Source organism: Monodelphis domestica, chromosome 1 (assembly GCF_027887165.1).
Source record: "Monodelphis domestica isolate mMonDom1 chromosome 1, mMonDom1.pri, whole genome shotgun sequence".
In the NCBI taxonomy this organism is placed as follows: Eukaryota; Metazoa; Chordata; class Mammalia; order Didelphimorphia; family Didelphidae; genus Monodelphis; species Monodelphis domestica.
The window spans coordinates 286,528,556-286,548,327 of record NC_077227.1 but is presented as its reverse complement, the minus strand read 5'-3'; the positions used below and the strand labels follow the sequence as shown (position 1 = coordinate 286,548,327).

Genomic DNA, 19,772 nt, shown 5'->3' with positions numbered 1-19,772 from the left:
TAAACATAAAAATATACACAGAATACATATAAAATTAATACACTGTTGTTTGGGGAGGGAGAGAACTCTTGAAGCTAAATGCAGATATATAATTTTATCAATATTTTTCTTACATAGATTTTTTTTCTTTAAAACTATAAATTTGAAAGTATTTTATTGTTCCAGGAATTACATTGGAGGTTTTTTTCTCCAATTTAATGTCCAGAATTTTGAAGTATTATCCAAGGGGATATGTGTAAATGAAAATGTATATAACAAAATTTATTTTAATTGATTAAAATTTCAACATGTTTTCAGATGTCACTAGTTATTTTAATTTACTTATTCTTTGTCTCTTTTTTTAAAAGGTAGAACAAAAAGATATCAAATATCTTCAATTCAAAGAAAATATTCTTTTGTTAAAATTTTTATTTCACTGAGAGAGAATTATGAACAATTAGACTAGAATGTTTAGTTCATTTGCTTAATAAGTACTATTTCTCAGCATATGAATGTGATATATGATTTCAGGGCAAAGGAAAATTCCAAAAAGCTTGGAATCAATTTACCATTTGTGTGGATATTGACCCAGGAAACTACCAGGCATATGAAGGAAGAGGCATAGTCTGTCTTCAGATGGGAAATAATTTTGCTGCTATTCAAGATATAAATTCTGCTCTAAAGGTAAAATAAGAATGTAAAAATGCATTAGTGAAGGATAGAAGGTGAGACAAGGTTGGGTAAAAACAACAAAAAGGGAAGAGTTGAAGCTGAAGAACCTTTGCATCTCCAGTCTCACATAGTCATACCCCTAGTTTGTGCCCCAATCTTCTCTCATCTGGACTACTATAATCTCTTTCTAATTATCCTATTTCCAGTCTTTCCTCTCTATTGTCCATCCTTTTCAAAACTTCCATAATAATCTTTCTAAAGAATAGACCTATCTTACCATTTTATTCCACTGCTCAAGAATCTGCTTTAGTTGCCTGTTGCTTCTAGATAAGACATAGACGCCTCATTTGAGTGCCTAAAGATTGTCACAATTTGTCTGCTTTTTCATACTTATCTCAATCACTCCTCTTTGTTTGTGCTATAACCCAGCCAAACTAGCTTATTTACTATTTCCATACTTCATCATTCCCTCACCTGTTTCTATACCGCCAGCATTGTAGGCTATCCTGATTTTGTGCCAGGGGCCTCAAATTTTTAACTACTTATACTTTCTATAATTTCTATTCTCTGTAATTTCTATAACCCATTCTCAATATGTATAAAAGAATATTGTTTTCCTTTTTAGGATTTTTAAAATTTGAAGACTATCCTTCCTCCTTTTAAATTAATATTGCTTGCTATAGTATATGTAGCTATATTAAAAATAAGGCCTTTCCCCAGTAATGGGCTTGTTGTGGATTGGAAGTTTATTCACCCATCCCTATGGAATCTGACTTAGCATTTCACATAAAAAATATCAAGAAAAAAACATAAACACCTTCATAAGGCCTTTGGTTCCTCAAAGCCATTCTAGCACTTGTCAAAAATAGGCCTGTATCCCCATCCTACTTTCCCAATTACATTTGAGGCAGCACCATCCTGCCAATCCCTCAGTCTCACAACTTAGGAGTCATCATCGTCTCCTCACTACGTCTAACTTCTCATATCTGATTTGTTGCCAAAACTTACTGATTTCATTTTTTCAACAACTCTCCCACAGAGACATTTTCTCCTTGGATACTACTACCACTCAGGTGCAGACTCTCATTATCTTATCCTGAACTATTGCATTAGCCTGCCGGCAGGTCTGCCTAGCTCAAGTCTCTCCCCTCTCCAAACTAATTCCATTCAACCATCAAAGTGATTTTCCCAAAGCACAGGTCTAATCATGTCACCAATGTCCCCCTCCCCCTCAATAAACTCCAGTCCTTACCACTTCAAGATCAAACACAAAATCTTCTGTTTGATGTTCAAAGGTCTTCATAATCCAGCCCCTGCTATCTTTCTATTCTTCTTATACCTTACTTTCCACCATGTATCCGTTGATCCAGACCCCTGCCTCCTGGTTCTTCAATGGCCAAGACATTTCATCTCTGAATTCCCATCATTTTCTCTGGCTCTCTCCTTTATATGAAATATTCTCCCTCCTCATCTACACCTATCAACCTCCCTGACTTCCTTTTAAGTCCCAACTAAAAACCCATCTTTTAAAGGAAGCCTTTCCCAACCTCTCTTAATTTTAGTGCCTTCCTCTTCTTATTTACTTCCTATTTACACTGAATATAGCTTATCTATATGTATTTGTATGTTGTCTCTCCCATTAGGTTTTGAGCTCTTTGAGGGCAGGGACTGTCTTTTGCCTTTTTTTTTGTATCCCCACAACTTAGCACCAGTGTCTGACACATAGTAGGTGATGAATAAATGTTTACTGACTAGAACTGATTATTCTTAAGATATTAATTGCTTTTTCTAATGGCTTTCACCCATAAAACCATCTGGATAACTCCTTCTTGGCTCAATAATAGCCTCAGAAATAAATTTTTCAATGGCTTCAAACAGTTCCATGGTACCTGGTATCAGATAAGACTCTCCATGGTCCCCTTGTTAGCCTGGAGTTATAAAGAAACATTATACTGCCATACTATCATCTGCTCTCCACTTTCCCCCACCCCAAACAATCACCACCCTGAAAGATCCCAAATTATAGATGTTAGAGACAACAGGTAACTTATTCCCCACTAATCGCCATCCTGGAATCTTCCCCTAAAAAGAAAGCATCTCTAACAAATGTTGGAGATGGAATTTTCCAATACAAAAGTGGAAAACTGGGAATCAATCATTGGAGCTGGCCAACCAATCCAGTTTGGGAAGCTACCACATCATTATCCAATCTTGTAAATTTGGAAACTCACAGTAACCTTCTCCTCTCTCTGGCTAACTATAAAGAATACCTTAAATAAATCTCCTTTGGACATGTTAGTCTTATATATGAGTTTCCTTTTCCCTGTCTCCATGTTGATGCAAGGTTTAAGGAAATATTTGCACCAACTGAAAAAGTGAAATGGGCCAGAAAAACAAAACAAAGGTCCTCTTTTTTCACACACCTCAAACTCAAGCATCCCTCATGCCAGTTGCTTCAGTAAGAAACCCTTTTCACCTCTACATGCTAGAATCTTTAGTTTGTATAATGGTAAGGCTGCATTGATTAATCCCACCCTATCCCTATTTAAGAGTAATTATCTTTTTAGACTAGAAGAACATATTGAAATATAAACAAGGTCTTTTTACCATGGTGTGCTGGCAACTATGTAAAAACTGACACTCCAAAAACATAGTACAACACATTTTTAAGTTTAATCAGCATTATTAATTTAGTTAATTAATCATTGAATCTACATTTTCTTAAGCCTAAAAAATCAGCAAAAATGCATTAAGTCCTAATTTTTTAATGTACAAATGCTCATGCTGAAAATTTAGCAATTACAGAAAGTGTGAATTGGCTCCAGCACATCCCTTCCCTGTGAAATTGATCAAAGACAGTAGGTGAGTGTCTTTGTCACACCTAATTCTGATATAACAGAGTATAGGAAGTGCTGGAACTTACTGATTCAGTAATTTCAGAACTGTTTGACTCTTCGGGACTTCATTTGGTTTTTCTTGGTAAAGATATTGGAATGGTTTGCCATTTTTTTCTCCAGCTCATTTTATAGATGAGGAAACTGAGGGAAAGTGGTAAGTGACTTGACCAGTCATAGTGTCTAAGGCTGGATTTGTACTCTCAAAGTTCTTAACTCAAAGTCTGTCACTTTACCCACTGCATCACTTGGACTTGATTAGGATTCCAGAATTTGAAAAGAGAAAGGAAAAAGAGAGGGAGAGAGGAGGAAAGAATGATGGAGAGAGGAAAAAAGCATTCTCTGTCTGTGCAAAAAGGGACTCACCTTATCATATCTGAACTGAGAGAAATGGACTTTCCATGGTGGCAGATTTTGACCTTGTCAGCAAAAGAGGAAGGGTAATATCTGATATGTGGGGAATTAATTGTAATAGTTTATCTCACAGAAAGCTTCTCCTTTATGTAACAGAGTCTGAATTGATCTGTTGGGTGTGAGATTGTCCCTTTGGAACTGAGCAAGCTATAGAAAAGGTTTTATTTTCTCCAACTCTCTCCTCCCCATTCCTATGCTTTTATATTACTTTTCTCATTATTCCTTTAACCCATTTATCCTGATTTTGCTTAGTATAAAATCCATGATTGATCATGAATCATGATCATATACTACATGACAATTTTTTCTATGTGATAAAAATGGAAATGAATGTCAGTGACTAATTGGGATACACAGAATTTTTTAAATGGGTCAGAAGATAAGACTCTGAATTTGGTTCTTACATTTGCATGTAAGAATTCTATAGGGATCCTTTCTAATAATAAACTACACTTTTAAGCTCTTTGAATTGATACATTGAAGTCCTAGGCTAAAGATCAAGTTATTGTTTTAACCAAGTAAGGTTTCTCAGTGTAGGTGCCTTAGGGAAATCTCCAACCTCTGATATGATGAGACAGAGCTTGGAGGGAACTCAAGGAAGGGTATGCACCCAGAACAACCTAGTGAGCAGAGATAAGTGTGGTCTGTGAGGAATCGCCTCCTTAAATACTTAGGAAAGGAAGGAGTCAGTCAACAAACATTAAGTGCCTACTATGTCTCAGACATTGAACAAAGCCAGAAGATTAAAAAAAAAGGCAAAATATAAGGAGATCAAAGAGAGTGCCAAATAGAACAAAACTATAATGATTGGGGAGATGCAGCTCTGAAAGGATTCACAAAAGGGCATTGTAGGTACTGTGGACTAAATTCCAAAGAAGTTAGCCAATTAGGAATAGGAAGCTCTCAAGAATGAATTTCTGAAGATATGAAGAGAAATAACACCCATGAAGAAAAAAAGAAGGAGGCTCTTGTCCAAAGACACCTATATGGATAGATAGAGAGCTCGCAATTTGGATTTTAACATACATACATACATAAGGCAGAAATAAGGGATAATAAAAGAGAAAAGAAAAGCATCATGATATTATGAGGAATACAGCATGACATGAAGTAAGGCTGTGAAGATAGCTAGGGATTTGGGGGGTTTAAAGTAGTATATTGGGGAAAATAAAAGGATTAAAAATTAAAAATTAGGACTATTGCTAGAGGTAGATGAACCAATGACAGAGGTGAAGCTGAACATCAGCTTTTACTTTATTTCACTTTCTCTCTGTCAAGTAGAATGATCTTTGGAGTGGAAAGAGTAAAGCAAAAATAACAAATTCGGAGGTGAAATTCAAGAAAAAGAGCAAGCTAGCAAGGGAGAACTTAGCTGCCCCAATGAATTCAGATTACCACTTACATGAACTACATCATCCAGGGTTGTGCAAATAAATGTTAAAATGGGAGGGGAGGAAAAAGGAAAAATATACCCAAAGGACATATTTTCTGCATTGTTAATCTTTCTTCATCACTTTTTAATTTATCATTTCCCCAACAAAATGTTCATTAAAATAGATAAGTGTTTATTAGATTACCATAAGAGGTTTAATTTTCAGAAACAGGAGATGATACAATGGGACTATTGTACTCTGCTCTAGTCAGACCAAATGTGAAGCAACAGATTCTATTCCAAGCACAATTATTTCAGAAGGACAAATTGGGGGACATCCAGAAAAGGGGAATCAACATGAACAACATGGGGATGTTTTTAGGCTAGAAAAGACTTGGAGAAAAGAAGATTATTTGGGGATAGTGAAAGAGGTTTGACTTGATTCCAGAGAACAGAAATAAGAGGAGTAAATGGAAATTGTAGAGTCAAATTTATGCTTGAAATGAGAAAAAAACTTCAGAACTCTTCAAAAGAGGAATTGACTAGCTCAGGTGATCATCAGTTCCCCGTCACCAGAGTTCTTTGACTAAAAGATTATATAAATACTTGTTTCAACAATTTTACTGCCTACATATATATATGTGTGTGTGTGTGTGTGTGTGTGTGTATATATATATATACACAAAAGAACAGAATAAAAATGTCATACTTAAATACTAAATACTCATATCATTGCCTTTCAGATCACTACTTCTGCAGAATTTTTAACAAATCGTGGTGTAATTCATGAATTTATGGGTGAACGGCATATTGCTATGAAGGACTACCAGGCTGCAATTTCAATGAACCCTAAGTATTCTCTGGCATATTTTAATGCAGGAAATATCTATTTACACCACAGACAATTTTCCCAGGTAAGATGGTTAATATCCCCCCACAAAAAAACACCTTTTTTAATTACTAAATATATATTTACTCATTATCCCATTCCACTTTCACAATCTGGTTACAATGAACTTTTTCAAATTTATTTCCCATGACACCATCAAAAAGTCAGAAAATTTTTATATGCTGACAAAGATGAGAATCTATTTGATGAGGAAGGGTCTTCCATTAGTCCAGGAGACTTACCCATTGGTAAATCAGTCATTTAAAATGAGTGATAAAATGCCTACTGTCTCTAATGAGCCTTAGAGTGTGTGTGCAAAGTCTTTGCAAGTCAGTTAATGAAATGACACTAGATAGGAACTCTAAGGGATTTCATCATGTTCTCTGGATCCAGCATAAAAAGCAGCAGGTTTACTGAAATCAGGGGATTCAAGCAAGGGGCAAGCCAGGAGAAAGTATTTCAATAAACTCATGAAGAGAAATTTTTGGGGGTGGGGTAGGAGAAAAGGAAAAACTTGATCTTAGGTCTCTTTTCACTCTGGGCCCTTTACAGTTAGAAGAAGACTTACAGGCTTTGAAGGATAGAGAGAACATTGAGTTTTCCCCTTTAACCTGAGTATCCTATCGACATTTCCCAGTGAAGCTGACTGTGAAATCTTCATTGAGAGCCAAAGAAAAACTGGATGTAGATCTATTTCACTAAAAGGCAACCAGCGGGGGGGGGGGGGGGGGGGCGGGGGGGGGAATTATACCATGCCTAAATGGGAACTTATTGAGCATACCACAAATGGGAAAAAGAACTTGTAGCAACCAAGAATGGAGAATGATCTCTTTGGAACATGAGGTATTTGGCTCAAGCTCACGTTCTCCTGAACTTTGTATACATTTACTTGTGTGAGAATGGGTCCCAGACTTTTGGAAAGATATTTTGTACAGACTGTTCTAACTATACCACCTTAGTCAATATTCCTTTTCTAAAAGCTAGTTGGGGCTGGCTAATTAAAAATATTCTAACTGATAACCATTAGGCACATCAATGTGGTTTGAAGCCAACAGCACTAGAGAATAGTTAGGCATGTAAGTATTCTCCTGAAGCACTCCAAGAGTATTCTCCTGAAGAGATATACCCTTGCTCTAGGACCTGGAGCTCTTCTATAGAATTGGGATGAAGCTCCTCAGAGTTTGTGTGAGCTTAATAAAGGGAGAGAAAGAGTCATAGCTGCCATAATCCTGCAATTACAGAAAGATTATTCACAAAGAGCAAGGTCAAGGAAGAGCTAGTTTCTCTAAATGTACTTTGGTGTTATTGTATGCTGATGTTTCTGGAAATCATCTGAGAATTCTGTCAATTTCATTCTTTACTTTTTCCTTTGGCTCCAATGCTTCTTATAGGATTTGATTTTATGATTTTTTATGATTTTTCAAAATATATTCAGATTTTCTATCATTCAGAGCATTATAGAAAAATGTCTCTACAAATTATTGATTTTGGATACTAAGCATCTAAACACACTTGAATGAAATTTGTTGGAAGATAATATTTATAGTTGATCAAAGCTTCAGGGGAACTAGAGATGGTGGATATATCAGACTTTCAGATCTGAACTGCAAAGTAAATTAGTACTTTTAAGAATAGGGGAGTATTGCAGAAGCACAATCATTCTTATCTATACCAGCTAAAAGAGAAAAGGACATACATAAAAACACAGTTGGTTTCAAAAATTCATCTTACCCAATAGGCAAATAGCAAGGAAAAGAGATTAAGAAAAAGAAAGGGAGGGGGATAAAAGAGATGGTAGATTAAGGAAGGCAGTGGTCAGGTGGGGTGGGGAGAAACACTCTTAAAGAAGAGAAATGAAAGAAGAGAAAGAAAAGCATATGATAATAGAATGGAGGGAAATATAGTTAGCAGTTGTAGCTGTGGGTGGGACTCATCTATAAAATGGAAGAGAATAGCAAAATGGATCAGAAGCCAGAATCTAGCAATATGTTGTTCAGAAGAAACATACTTGAAAGAGAAAGAGATACAAAAATTTAAAATAAGACATTGGGGGTGGGGGTGGGGAGGTTGCTAGATGGCTCAGGGTATTGAGAGCCAAGCCTAGAAAAATCCTGGGTTCAAATCTAGCCTTGAGCTTCCTAGCTGTGTGTCTCTAGGCAAGTTATTTTTACAACTATTACCTAATCCTAATAGCTCTTCTGCCTTGGAACTAATGCACAATATTAATTCTATGTTAGGAGGAAAGACTTCTAAAAAATGAGACATTGAAAATTAATCTATTATTCTTCAGCCAAAGTTTTTTTTTAAGAAATGTTAGCAATCATGATCTCAAAACAAAATAAAAAATAGAATTAAAAGAGATAAAGAAGGAAATTACATTTTGCTAAAAAAAAAGATACCATAGATAATCAATTAATATCGATACATGTGTATATGCCCCAAATGGCATAGCATCTAAATTCCTAAAGGAAAAGTTAAACAAGTTACAAGAGGAAATAGACAATAAAACTATAATAATGAAAGACCTAAATTTACTTAGAACTAGATAAATCTAAACACAAAATAAATAAGAAAGAAGTTAAAGGGAATTATTAGCAAAATTATAAAAAGGTTAAATATAACAGACTTCTGGAAAATATTGATGGAAATAGAAAGAAGCACACCTATTTCGCAGCTAATCATAGCACCTTCACAAAAATTAACCATGTATTAAAGCATAAAAACTTTACAAATGTATAAAAATAGAAATATCAACTGCATTTTTTTCTGACCACAATACATAAAAGTCAAAAAATGAATCATAGAAATAGTCAATAATTTCATCAAAGACAATAACAACAATGAGGTAAAATACCAAAATTTGTGGGATGCAACCAGAATAACACTTGGGGAAAATTTTGTGTCTCTAAATGTCCATATCAATAAAATAGAGAATTAGTTGAATGTGCTACTAAAAACCTACAAGAGAGTCAACAAATTAACAATCCCCAATTAAACACCTTAATAAAAAACCTTAAAGTCAAAGGAAAAATTAACAAAATTAAAAGTTAGAAAATCACTGAACAAAAAAAATTAAGAGCTTTTTTCTAAAGAAACAAATCAATAAAATAAATAAGCCAGTGATTTTTTTGAAAGAAAAAAAGAAACCAAATTACTGATATTGTGATATGGAAATCACTTTAAAAGACTGATATATATTAATTTAAGGTCGCCAAGGAATTCAGCTATGTAATTCCTAAATGAAAACTCAAGTCAGCAGTCAACCTTTTATGGAGTTTTTAATTACAAACAGGAGGAAGAAAGGTATGAGAGAGAGAGAGAGACAGAGAGACAGAGAGACAGAGAGAGAGACAGAGAGAGAGAGAGAGAGAGAAAGAGAGAGAGAGAGAGAGAGAGAGAGAGAGAGAGAGAGAGAGAGAGAGAGAGAGAGAGAGAGAGAGAGAGAGAGAGAGAGAGAAAGGAGAGAGAAGGGAATAGGGCTTAAATACCCCTTCTGCTTAGGCTGGGCCAAAGGCCCAAGCCCTTAGATAGCTGAGGCAAAGAAAAGAGATCAGTCCCTATCACTCACGTGACCAAAAAGGAGAAACAGTCTCAGGGGCCTCCACCTCCAGCCTTCTTCAGAGCAAGCCTTCCTCTCAGACCTCTCCAGGAGCTCTCCCTCCAGGACCTCTCTCCTCTCAGACTCCTTCAGAGAAAAACCAATCAGAGCAAAACCTCCTCCAGTGCAAAACCTCCTCCTCCTGTCCTCAGACCCCGCTATCTTTAAGGAACCCATCTAACTCCCCTCCCCTCAGTTCTCACATCTACCAATCACTGTCGATGTCTCCCCTGTGCCAATGGTGGCTCTAGCTTAACCCAGGACCTCCCAGAGGTCTGTTTCCTTTGCACATGTCTGTTGAAGGTCATATTCTCAAATAATTAAATCTTGATGTTTGCTGCAGCCCTTCCTAAATCCTGTTACTCTGAGTAGGGTGGAGATTAGAAGTTCCAAGACCTGGTTCTGTCATTCCAAGTATCTCTATTGTATCAATTCTAAAATCAATCATGACTCAAAGAACTTCCTGTTCTATGCATAAGCATAGGTCAAAGCCCTTTCCATTGTTTAGCAAAAGGTTTCTGTCCTAAAGTAGTCTTAAGTAGGGAGGAGAAGGATCCTCCCATTCCAAGGAGTTTCACATTCCAATAGAGTTCTTACTATCAGTAGGAAATTTTCCAAGTATGAAATTTCCCAATGGGGAAATTTCCAACATTCATAAGTCTAAGAAATTTTAAGGTTTATAATATACATCAAGAAAAAAGCAAATTAATAACCAATGAAGAATAAATAAAGATAATTATTAAGGGCTAGTTTACCCAACTATATGCCTGACAATATACAAGAAATGGATGAATATTTATGAAAACATACATTGCCTAGATTAACAGAATAGAAAATATTATGCTTAAATAAGACTATCTGTGAAAAATAAATTGAAAAAAATAAACTCCTGAGAGGGATAGGGATAGGAGAAAAAGGACCAGATGGATTCTATCAAACATTTAAAGAATAATTAATTAAAATGCTATATAAACTGTTTTTTAAAATTGGTAAGAGTCCTACCATATTCCTCCTATGACATAAATATGATGGCCAAATCAAGGAAAGTCACAACAGAAAGTAAACTATGAACCAGTCTTCCTAATGAATAGTAATGCAAAAATTCTAAATGAATACTAGCAAACACAAAGTTCATAAGCTGTGACCAGACTGGGTTTATACCAAGAATGCATAGCTGATTCAATATAAGGAAAATTATAAGTACAATTATCCCACATCACTGGAATTAAGAGCTTCAGGCCCCTGTAGCTGGAAAATGCAAGGAAAAAAAATTGGCTCTCTTTTCATACCAGAGAAGTCTGAATTTTTTATTTTTCTTTTATGGGATGTTGATAGTACTTTACTGCAAATTTTGGGTTAAGAATGCATTTTTGAGTTTCTGAGTTTTTTCTATGACATATTCTGGCCTTTCCTTGATATCTACACCTTGTGAAAACTCAAAAAAAAATCCACTTAATTTTGCATACTGAATTGTGATATATGGAAACTAATGATGGGGAAAGTCTCAATGTGGAAGGGATAACTGAATAATTAACCATAATTTAAAAAAAAACAACTAAAATCACATGATTACTTCAATAATGCAAAAAAAATAATTTTATGAAATACAACCACCATTCAATCACTATTTTTAAAGTAAAAAACAAAGTTTTCCTTAAGATGATAAATAGTATTTTTTTAAAACTACTAAATGTAATGGATTCAAGCAATAAACCTTATCAATAAGATTAGGAGTGAAGTAAGGATGTTCATTATCATCACTAATATTCCATATCATACTAGAAACACTAGTTATAGAAGAAAAAGAAATTAAAGAAGTAAGCATGTGTCTATGTGTTACAAATATTTTATAAAAACGTTTTTCCATGGAGGAGAATACAAGAGAGAGAGAAAATAGATATTTAGTTCAAGGGGAAAATATTCAATTTTTTTAAGAAAAGCTAAATTCTCCTAGATAGGGGCACAGTGAGGAAAATCTGGGGCCTAGGGTAAGAAAGGCCTAAATTCAAATCCAGCCTCAGAAACTTATTTATGTGACCCTGGGCAAGTCACTTAACTTCAATCTTCCTCAGTGTCCTTAACTATTAAAAAAAAAAAGATCATAATGGTACCTACTTAATAGGGTTGATGTAAGAATCAAATGAGAATATTAATAAATTATTCTTCTCTTTTTTTTCCTTCTCTATTAATCAAGTAAATTAATCAAGTAAATTTAACAACATAGCTTTCACACAATTAGCAGACTGTGAATGTAGCCACTCAACACCTGAAATGAAAAAAAAAATCTTAACAGTTAATTGTTCCTGTTTCCTACTCCCTTTTCATTCTGTAATTTCATCACTCAACTGATTCTCCTAATCATCTCCCTATTATATTCACACAGAAAAACTTCCTAAGATGCATTGCAACACTAAAGTTCTGTGATTCAGAATGTTGCAGAAATATGAGCTTTCTCAGCATTTTAATTCTTTTTCCCATGTGTTTGTCATTGCAAAATATAGCTGAGTTATGCCTAGTCATATGGTTTTGAATCTGATTAGGAATTTTTTCCTCTTTCCTATTTGGAAATTTAGTGTCTTCATAAGAAGATTTTTTAGAAAAAAATATTCTTTGCTTTCTGGAGATTCTCCTTAAGAGTGACAATGCCTCTATTATCTGTGTTTTCTAGGCCATTGAATTCTACTCCAAGGCATTGCATTTTGACCCACAAAATGATTCTGCAGCTTTGAATCGAGCTATCACAAATACAATATTACAGAAATTCGAAGAAGCAAAAGAAGATTTTATAAAGGCAATTGAGCTCTGTCCTTTTTGGGGTGCAGTATATTATGGCAAGGCACTCTTGTACTACAGTTTACAACAATATGAGATAGCTGAAGAGGATCTTACTAAAGGTATATAGATACTTTTTTTAAATTTCCTGGTAATATTGAGATGATTGAGATTAAAAATAAGAGCAATCATTTAATTATCCAAGGAAACTAAAATAAAACAAAGTATAAGTAGTAGTAGTTCTATAATTCTATCAACAGATCTCTCATGTTCTTACTTTGAAGAATCAACATGATGAAACATTTATAGTACTTTCAACTGAGCTTCCATAAATTCCTGCTCTGATCATGGTGCTGAGGTGACTGGTTCTCAAAGTAAACCAACAACCTCAAAGCTCTGGCTGATTCTACCATGTGAAAAAAGTTTTAAATACAGTTCTAAGTATGCTTCCCAAAATCTAGCATCACTAAATGTGCACTCATCTCTAATAGGTTGATCATTTGGTGATTGAATTTTATGGTCATGACAATTTGTTGAAAATACAAAAGGATCCTCAGACTTTTGTGGCCCTCTTTTGTTTCTGAATTGATTATGTCAGAGTGGCAGAAAAGGGGGTAAACTGTGCAAAGAATCATAATTATCATTATATTAAATTATCTTAGCTGTTGGAACTCTAAATGTTGCATCTTTGTCCAGTGTTCCAAAACCAGACATAGTATTGGAAGAAAAGCTTATAAATTTTGGCATTCCTAATTTGGAGTAAAAGCAGAAACAAAAAGGTAGCCAAATAGAAGGAGGCATCACCCTAGAAATAAGCAAATAAAGGAACTATATTTCAAAACATCAAGAAACATTTTTCATGAAACATCTTGTATTGTTCATGATAAGTAGTTTGTAAGAAAATTTGTCATGAAAGTGGCAGTTATTCAACAACTTAATTAACAGTTTATGCATTAGCATTTATATTGAAGAGAATGAGGAGGCAGAAAAATGATATGAAGAACTTATCTTTTTTCTAAAAAATCTATTAATGCCATTATCCCTACCCTGCTTAATGTCTTCTATTAACTTTATGATGGCTCTTACTTCCACATGAAGTTTTCCTAGAAGGTGAAAGGAAAGGGAAACCAGAAAAAAAAAAGAATTCCCATTAGTTTTGAGAAAATTTAAACTAATGAGCAACTTTAGAGAGTGACTAACAAGAAAGGATGGGATGAGGAGAAAGCTCGGGGACCTAAAAAAATAAAATCTTATTTTTCCCCTGAGGTAGCTTTTTACATTAACTTAAGTATAAAAACATACATAGGAAATGATCTTCACAGTAGAATTATTTATTCTGAGTGATTATGGATTCCCAAAATATTAGATGTGCCAATATTCATTTTTATTTATCTATTAAGTCAATTTAGAACATTATTCCTTGGTTACAAGAATCATATTCTTTCCCTCCCTTCTCTTTCCCTCCCTTCCCTCCCCCCACCCTTCCCATAGGTGCAATTCCACTGGGTATTACATGTGTGATCAAAATCTATTTCTATGTTGTTGCACTAGGACATTCATTTAGAGTCTATATCCCCAATCATATCCCCTCAACCCATGTAATCAAGCAGTTGTTTTTCTTCTGTGTTTCTACTCCCACAGTTTTTCCTCTGAATGTGCATAGTGTTCTTTCTCATAGATCCCTCCGGGTTGTTCAGGGACATTGCATTGACTCTAATGGAAAAGTCCATTACGTTCAATTGTACCACAGTGTATCAGTCTCTGTGTACAATGTTTTCCTGGTTCTGTTCCCTTCACTCTGTATCACTTCCTGGAGGTTGTTCCAGTCCCTATGAAATTGATCCACTTTATTATTCCTTTGAGCACAATAGTATTCCATCACCAACATATACCGCAATTTGTTCAGCCATTCCCCAATTGAAGGGCATCCCCTCATTTTCCAATTTTTGGCCACTACAAAGAGCGCAGCTATGAATATTCTTGTACAAGTTTTTTTTTTTCCTTATGATCTCTTTAGGGTACAAACCCAGCAGTGATATGGCTGGATCAAAGGGCAGAAAGTCTTTTAGCGCCCTTTGGGCATAGTTCCAAATTGCCCTCCAGAATGGCTGGATCAATTCACAACTCCACCAGCAATGCATTAATGCCCCAATTTTGACACATCCCCTCCAGCATTCATTACTTTCCATAGCTGTTATGTTAGCCAATCTGCTAGGTGTGAGGTGATACCTCAGAGTTGTTTTGATTTGCATCTCTCTGATTATAAAAGATTTAAAACACTTTTTCGTGTGCTTCTTAATAGTTTTTATTTCTCTGGCTGAAAATTGCCTATTCATGTCCCTTGCCCATGATATCCCTACAAGAAAAGAGGATATTGATAACTCTTAAAAATTGTTATTATTACCTGGGTACTAGAAGAATGATACTTAGAGAGAAAAATGACAAACTGTATAGTATGAAATGCCAAGACATAAATATGTATATAGATATATGTATGCATAAATATATATACAAGTAGAGTTTTTTAAAAGAGGTTAATACTAAGAGAAATGGGAAAAGAAACAAAATGGGGTAGATTTATATGTCACAAAGAAGCATATGGTGGGAGGGGGGAGAACATCAATACACTGGAAGGATAAAGAGGTTGGAGATAGGAAATACTCAATTTTTACATGCAGTGAAATTGACTCAAAGAGGGAAAAACAATCAAATACATTGGGGCAGAAAATTGATTTGCACACCATAGGGAAGTAGAAGGGTAGCAAATGGACTGGTGGGGAGGGAAGCAATATAAGGGAGTGAGAGGGTGGGGGGTAGTTAAAAATACTGTAAAGAAAATAAGAGGGGAATAAGAAGGGGGGATAAAGGGAAGTAAAATAAGGGTGGTAATTAGGGGCACCAATTAAAAACAAAACACTGGTGTAGAAGAAAATAGTGAAAGAAGAAAGGGCAGGATTAGGAGTGGAAATCAAAATGCTAGGAAATACACAGCTGGTAATCATAACTCTGAATGTGAATGGAATGAACTCACCCATAAAAAGCAAGCGAATAGCAGAGTGGATTAGAAACCAAAACCCTACCATATGCTGTCTACAAGAAACACACATGAGAAAGGTAGATACACATTGGGTGAAAGTAAGAGGATGGATCCAAATTTATTGGGCATCAAGAGATAAAAAGAAGGCAGGAGTCACAATCGTGATATCTGAAAAAGCCAAAGTAAAAATAGATCTAGTCCAAAGAGATAGAGAAGGTAATTACATCCTGATAAAAGGCAGTATAGACAATGAGGAAATATCAGTATTCAACATGTATGCACTAAATGGCATAGCACCCAGATTTCTAAAGGAAAAACTAGTGGAGCTCAAGGAGGAAATAGATAGAAAAACTATACTAGTGGGAGGTCTGAACCTTCCTCTATCAGAACTAGATAAATCAAACCAAAAAATAAATCAGAAAGAGGTAAGAGAAGTGAATGAAATCTTAGAAAAATTAGAGTTAATAGTTATGTGGAGAAAAATAAATAACGATAAAAAGGAATATACCTTCTTTTCAGCAGCACATGGTACATTTACAAAGATTGACCATGGACTAAGGCATAAAAACATTTCAAACAAGTGCAAAAGAGCAGAAATAACAAATGCAACCTTCTCAGACCACAAAGCAATGAAAATAATTATTATTAAGGGTACAGAGGAAAATAAAAAACGAATTGGAAATTAAGCAATACAATTCTCCAAAATCAGTTAGTTAAAGAATAAATCATAGAAACAATTAATAACTTCATTGAAGAAAACGATAATGATGAGACATCCTTTCAAAATATATGGGATGCAGCCAATTCAGTACTCGGGAAAATTTATATCCTTGAGTTCATATATTAGCAAATTAGGGAGGGCAGAGATCAATGAATTGGGCATGCAGATTAAAAAACTAGAAAGTGAACAAACTAAAAATCCTCAGATGAAGAGTAAATTAGAGATCTTAAAAATCAAAGGAGAAATTAATAATATTGAAAGTCAAAGAATTATTGATTTAATAAATAAGACCAGAAGCTGATACTTTGAAAAAACAAATAAAATGGACAAAGTACTGGTCAATCTAATTTTAAAAAGGAAAGAAGAAAACCAAATTGACAGTATACAAGATGAAAAGGGAGACCTCATCTCTAATGAAGAGGAAATCAAGGCAATCATTAAAAATTGTTATGTCCAGTTATATGGCAATAAATATGGCAATCTAGGTGATATGGATGATTATTTACAAAAATATAAATTGCCTAGACTAACAGAGGAAGAAATAATATCTAACTAACCCCATATCAGAAAAAGAAATTGAACAGGCCATCAAAGAACTCCCTAAGAAAAAATCCCCAGGTCCAGATGGATTCACAAATGGATTCTATCAAACATTCAAAGAACAACAAATCCCAATATTATACAAAGTATTTGACAGAATAAGCAAAGAAGGGGTTCTACCAAATTCCTTTTTTCAGCACAAATATGGTACTGATCCCAAAGCCAGGCAGGTCAAAAACAGAGAAAGAAAACTATAGACCAATCTCCTTAATAAGCATAGATGCAAAAATCTTAAATAGGATACTAGCAAAAAGACTCCAGCAAGTGATCACGAGGGCTATTCCTTATGACCAGTAGGATTTATACCTGGAATGCAAGGATAGTTCAATATTAGGAAAACCATCCACGTAATTGGCCATATAAACAAGTAAACTGACAAAAATCACATGATTATCTCAATAGATGCAGAAAAAGTCTTTGACAAATACAACACTCATTCCTATTGAAAATACTAGAAAGTATAGGAATAGAAGGGCCTTTCCTAAAAATAATAAACAGTATATATCTAAAACCATCAGCAAACACCATCTGCAACAGAATAAACTAGAAACCTTCCCAATAAGATCAGAAGTGAAACAAGGAAGCCCATTATCACCTTTCTATTCTTTAACATTGTACTAGAAACACCAGCAGTAGCAATTAAAGAAGAAAAAGAAATTGAAAGCATTAAAATAGGTAACAAGGAGACCAAGCTATCACTCTTTGTGGATGATATGATGGTCTATTTAAAGAATCCTAGAGAATCGACTAAAAATCTAGTTAAAATAATCAACAACTTTAGCAAAGTTGCAGTTTACAAAATAAACCCACATAAGTCATCTACATTTCTATATAATTCCAACACATCTCATCAGCAAGAATTATAAAGAGAAATTCCATTTGAAATCACCCTAGACAATATAAAATACTTGGGAATCTATCTGCCAAGACAAACACAGGATATGAACACAACTACAAAACACTTTCCACACAATTAAAACTAGATCTAAACAATTGAAAAATCTCAATTTCTCATTGGTAGGATGAGCTAACATAATAAAAATGACAATCCTACCCAAATTAATTTACTTATTTGGTGCCAATAGTCATTTTTAAGAAAAAAATTCAAAAGTAAATATTAATTTTTGATTCAACCTTTAAGAATTTGCTAAAGTTTATACTACATAGGCAATGCAAAGTAAGGCAGAGAAACAATTTTCTTTTCTTAACTGAAATCTGTTTTTGAAAAGAATGAATTAGTATCACCACTGAATAATTTTTAAATTTTATATAGTTATTTGTATAATTAACATGTTTTAAAGGATGCTACAGTAGGCCTATTATAGACCAAGTGTAGGCCTTCTCTCTAGAAAACATCTCTTTGAAAACAAAAAGTGTGTAAGTATTCACTGAGAAATAACTCTTTAAAAAGAATGCTTTGATTTTATATAAATTTAATTTGATTTTATAAAGACATATCCTTTATTTATATATATGCAATAATTAAAACAAATTCAGGAATTTTGCTTTAAGCTACTTTTTAAACCTTTCCATATTTTTCATCCCCAGAGGACTTCTAAAAATTTTCTCATTTACTCTGGAATCAAGTAACTTCATCCAAAACCAAATATTATGGTTTTAAAAGTTTGTAAACTCAAATTATGCAAATTAAGGCATATCAAAAAGAATACATATATATTATTGCAAAATAAATTTGATACCACAGATAATTTGTTGGGCTGTGATTTCAACATGACTGATATTTAAGTTTTCAAGTAATTTATTACTCCCTAAAAATGACTAATTTTTTTAATTGATGGAATAAAATAAATATTGAAACACATCATTATCTTTTGCAGCTTTGTCATTGCAACCTAATGATCATCTGGCATATAAACTCAGAGCCGATATTCGTGGGAAAATGGGTAAGACTGAAGAAGCTCTGAAGGACTATAACCAATCACTTGACCTTCAAGAATTTGCCAGCTATTAGAATAGATAGGCAATGCAAAGTAATGCATGGAAACAATAGCCTTTCTTTTCTAAACTGAAATCTAGTTTTGAAAAAAATGAATTAGTATCATTATTGAATAATTTTTAACTTATATAATTATCAAAACAATTAGCAACTTAATATTCATTCTGTCCTGTGATTTTTTTAAAAATTACTTTTAATTACAGAATGTTTGGCCAACACAAAAATTTAAATTTCTTTGTAGCATTTAATTGCTGCTATCTCTTAAAGAATATTAAAAGTATCGAAGTAATCTCTTCAAATTAAGAATTTTTTGTAATACTACCTACCATATGAATACAAAGGAAAAAAGTGTCATATTTTAAAGAACCAAATAGTAATGTTTCAGGTCAGTTTTTAGTTTTTCTTTCTTAAAGAAAAATATACTTTCTGGCTAAAAAAGAAATGTGAGTTTGGGGAAATTATTCTTTTTATTGTTACCTACAATAACGTGCATATATACATTCTTTCAATGGCATATGTATTTTCCAATTGCTGAATAAAAAGTTTCTCCTTGAACATGCTAATTTGTGAGGGAATTCTCCTGGCCAACATGTACTTAAGGATGGACATACTCTATTTCTTTCAGACATCTTAGTGCCATAAGAAATGTCATATAAATATAGTCTATTTCTTTCACCTTTACTGAAATGAGTTCTTAAGAGGTTACCTACAGTGTCTCAGGAACTTCCTTCCTTTTGCTTATTAATGATAACAAACTTGCTACTTTTGCAGTAAGTTTTACTTCAACCCTCACAAAGTCAATGAATCATGAGAGAAATGGTAATTCCTTTTCTACCTCCCACTTTGATTTCTACTAGCTTTCCACTT

General features: G+C 34.0%; 1 protein-coding gene across 2 annotated transcripts in view; it reads left to right on the top strand.

Annotated features, from left to right (window-relative positions):
• TTC6 (tetratricopeptide repeat domain 6) overlaps window positions 1-19,772 on the top strand; it is a 307,310-nt gene extending 287,538 nt beyond the window's left edge. Inside the window, exons 28-31 of one of the 2 annotated variants that reach the window (XM_016428372.2) lie at window positions 511-663; window positions 6,075-6,245; window positions 12,487-12,712; window positions 18,787-19,772. In XM_016428372.2, coding sequence (XP_016283858.2) covers window positions 511-663; window positions 6,075-6,245; window positions 12,487-12,712; window positions 18,787-18,920 — 684 coding nt within the window. In that variant the 3' untranslated portion in view covers window positions 18,921-19,772. The remainder of the gene's footprint in view (window positions 1-510; window positions 664-6,074; window positions 6,246-12,486; window positions 12,713-18,786) is intronic. The other variant, XM_056811000.1, reaches the window with a different exon arrangement.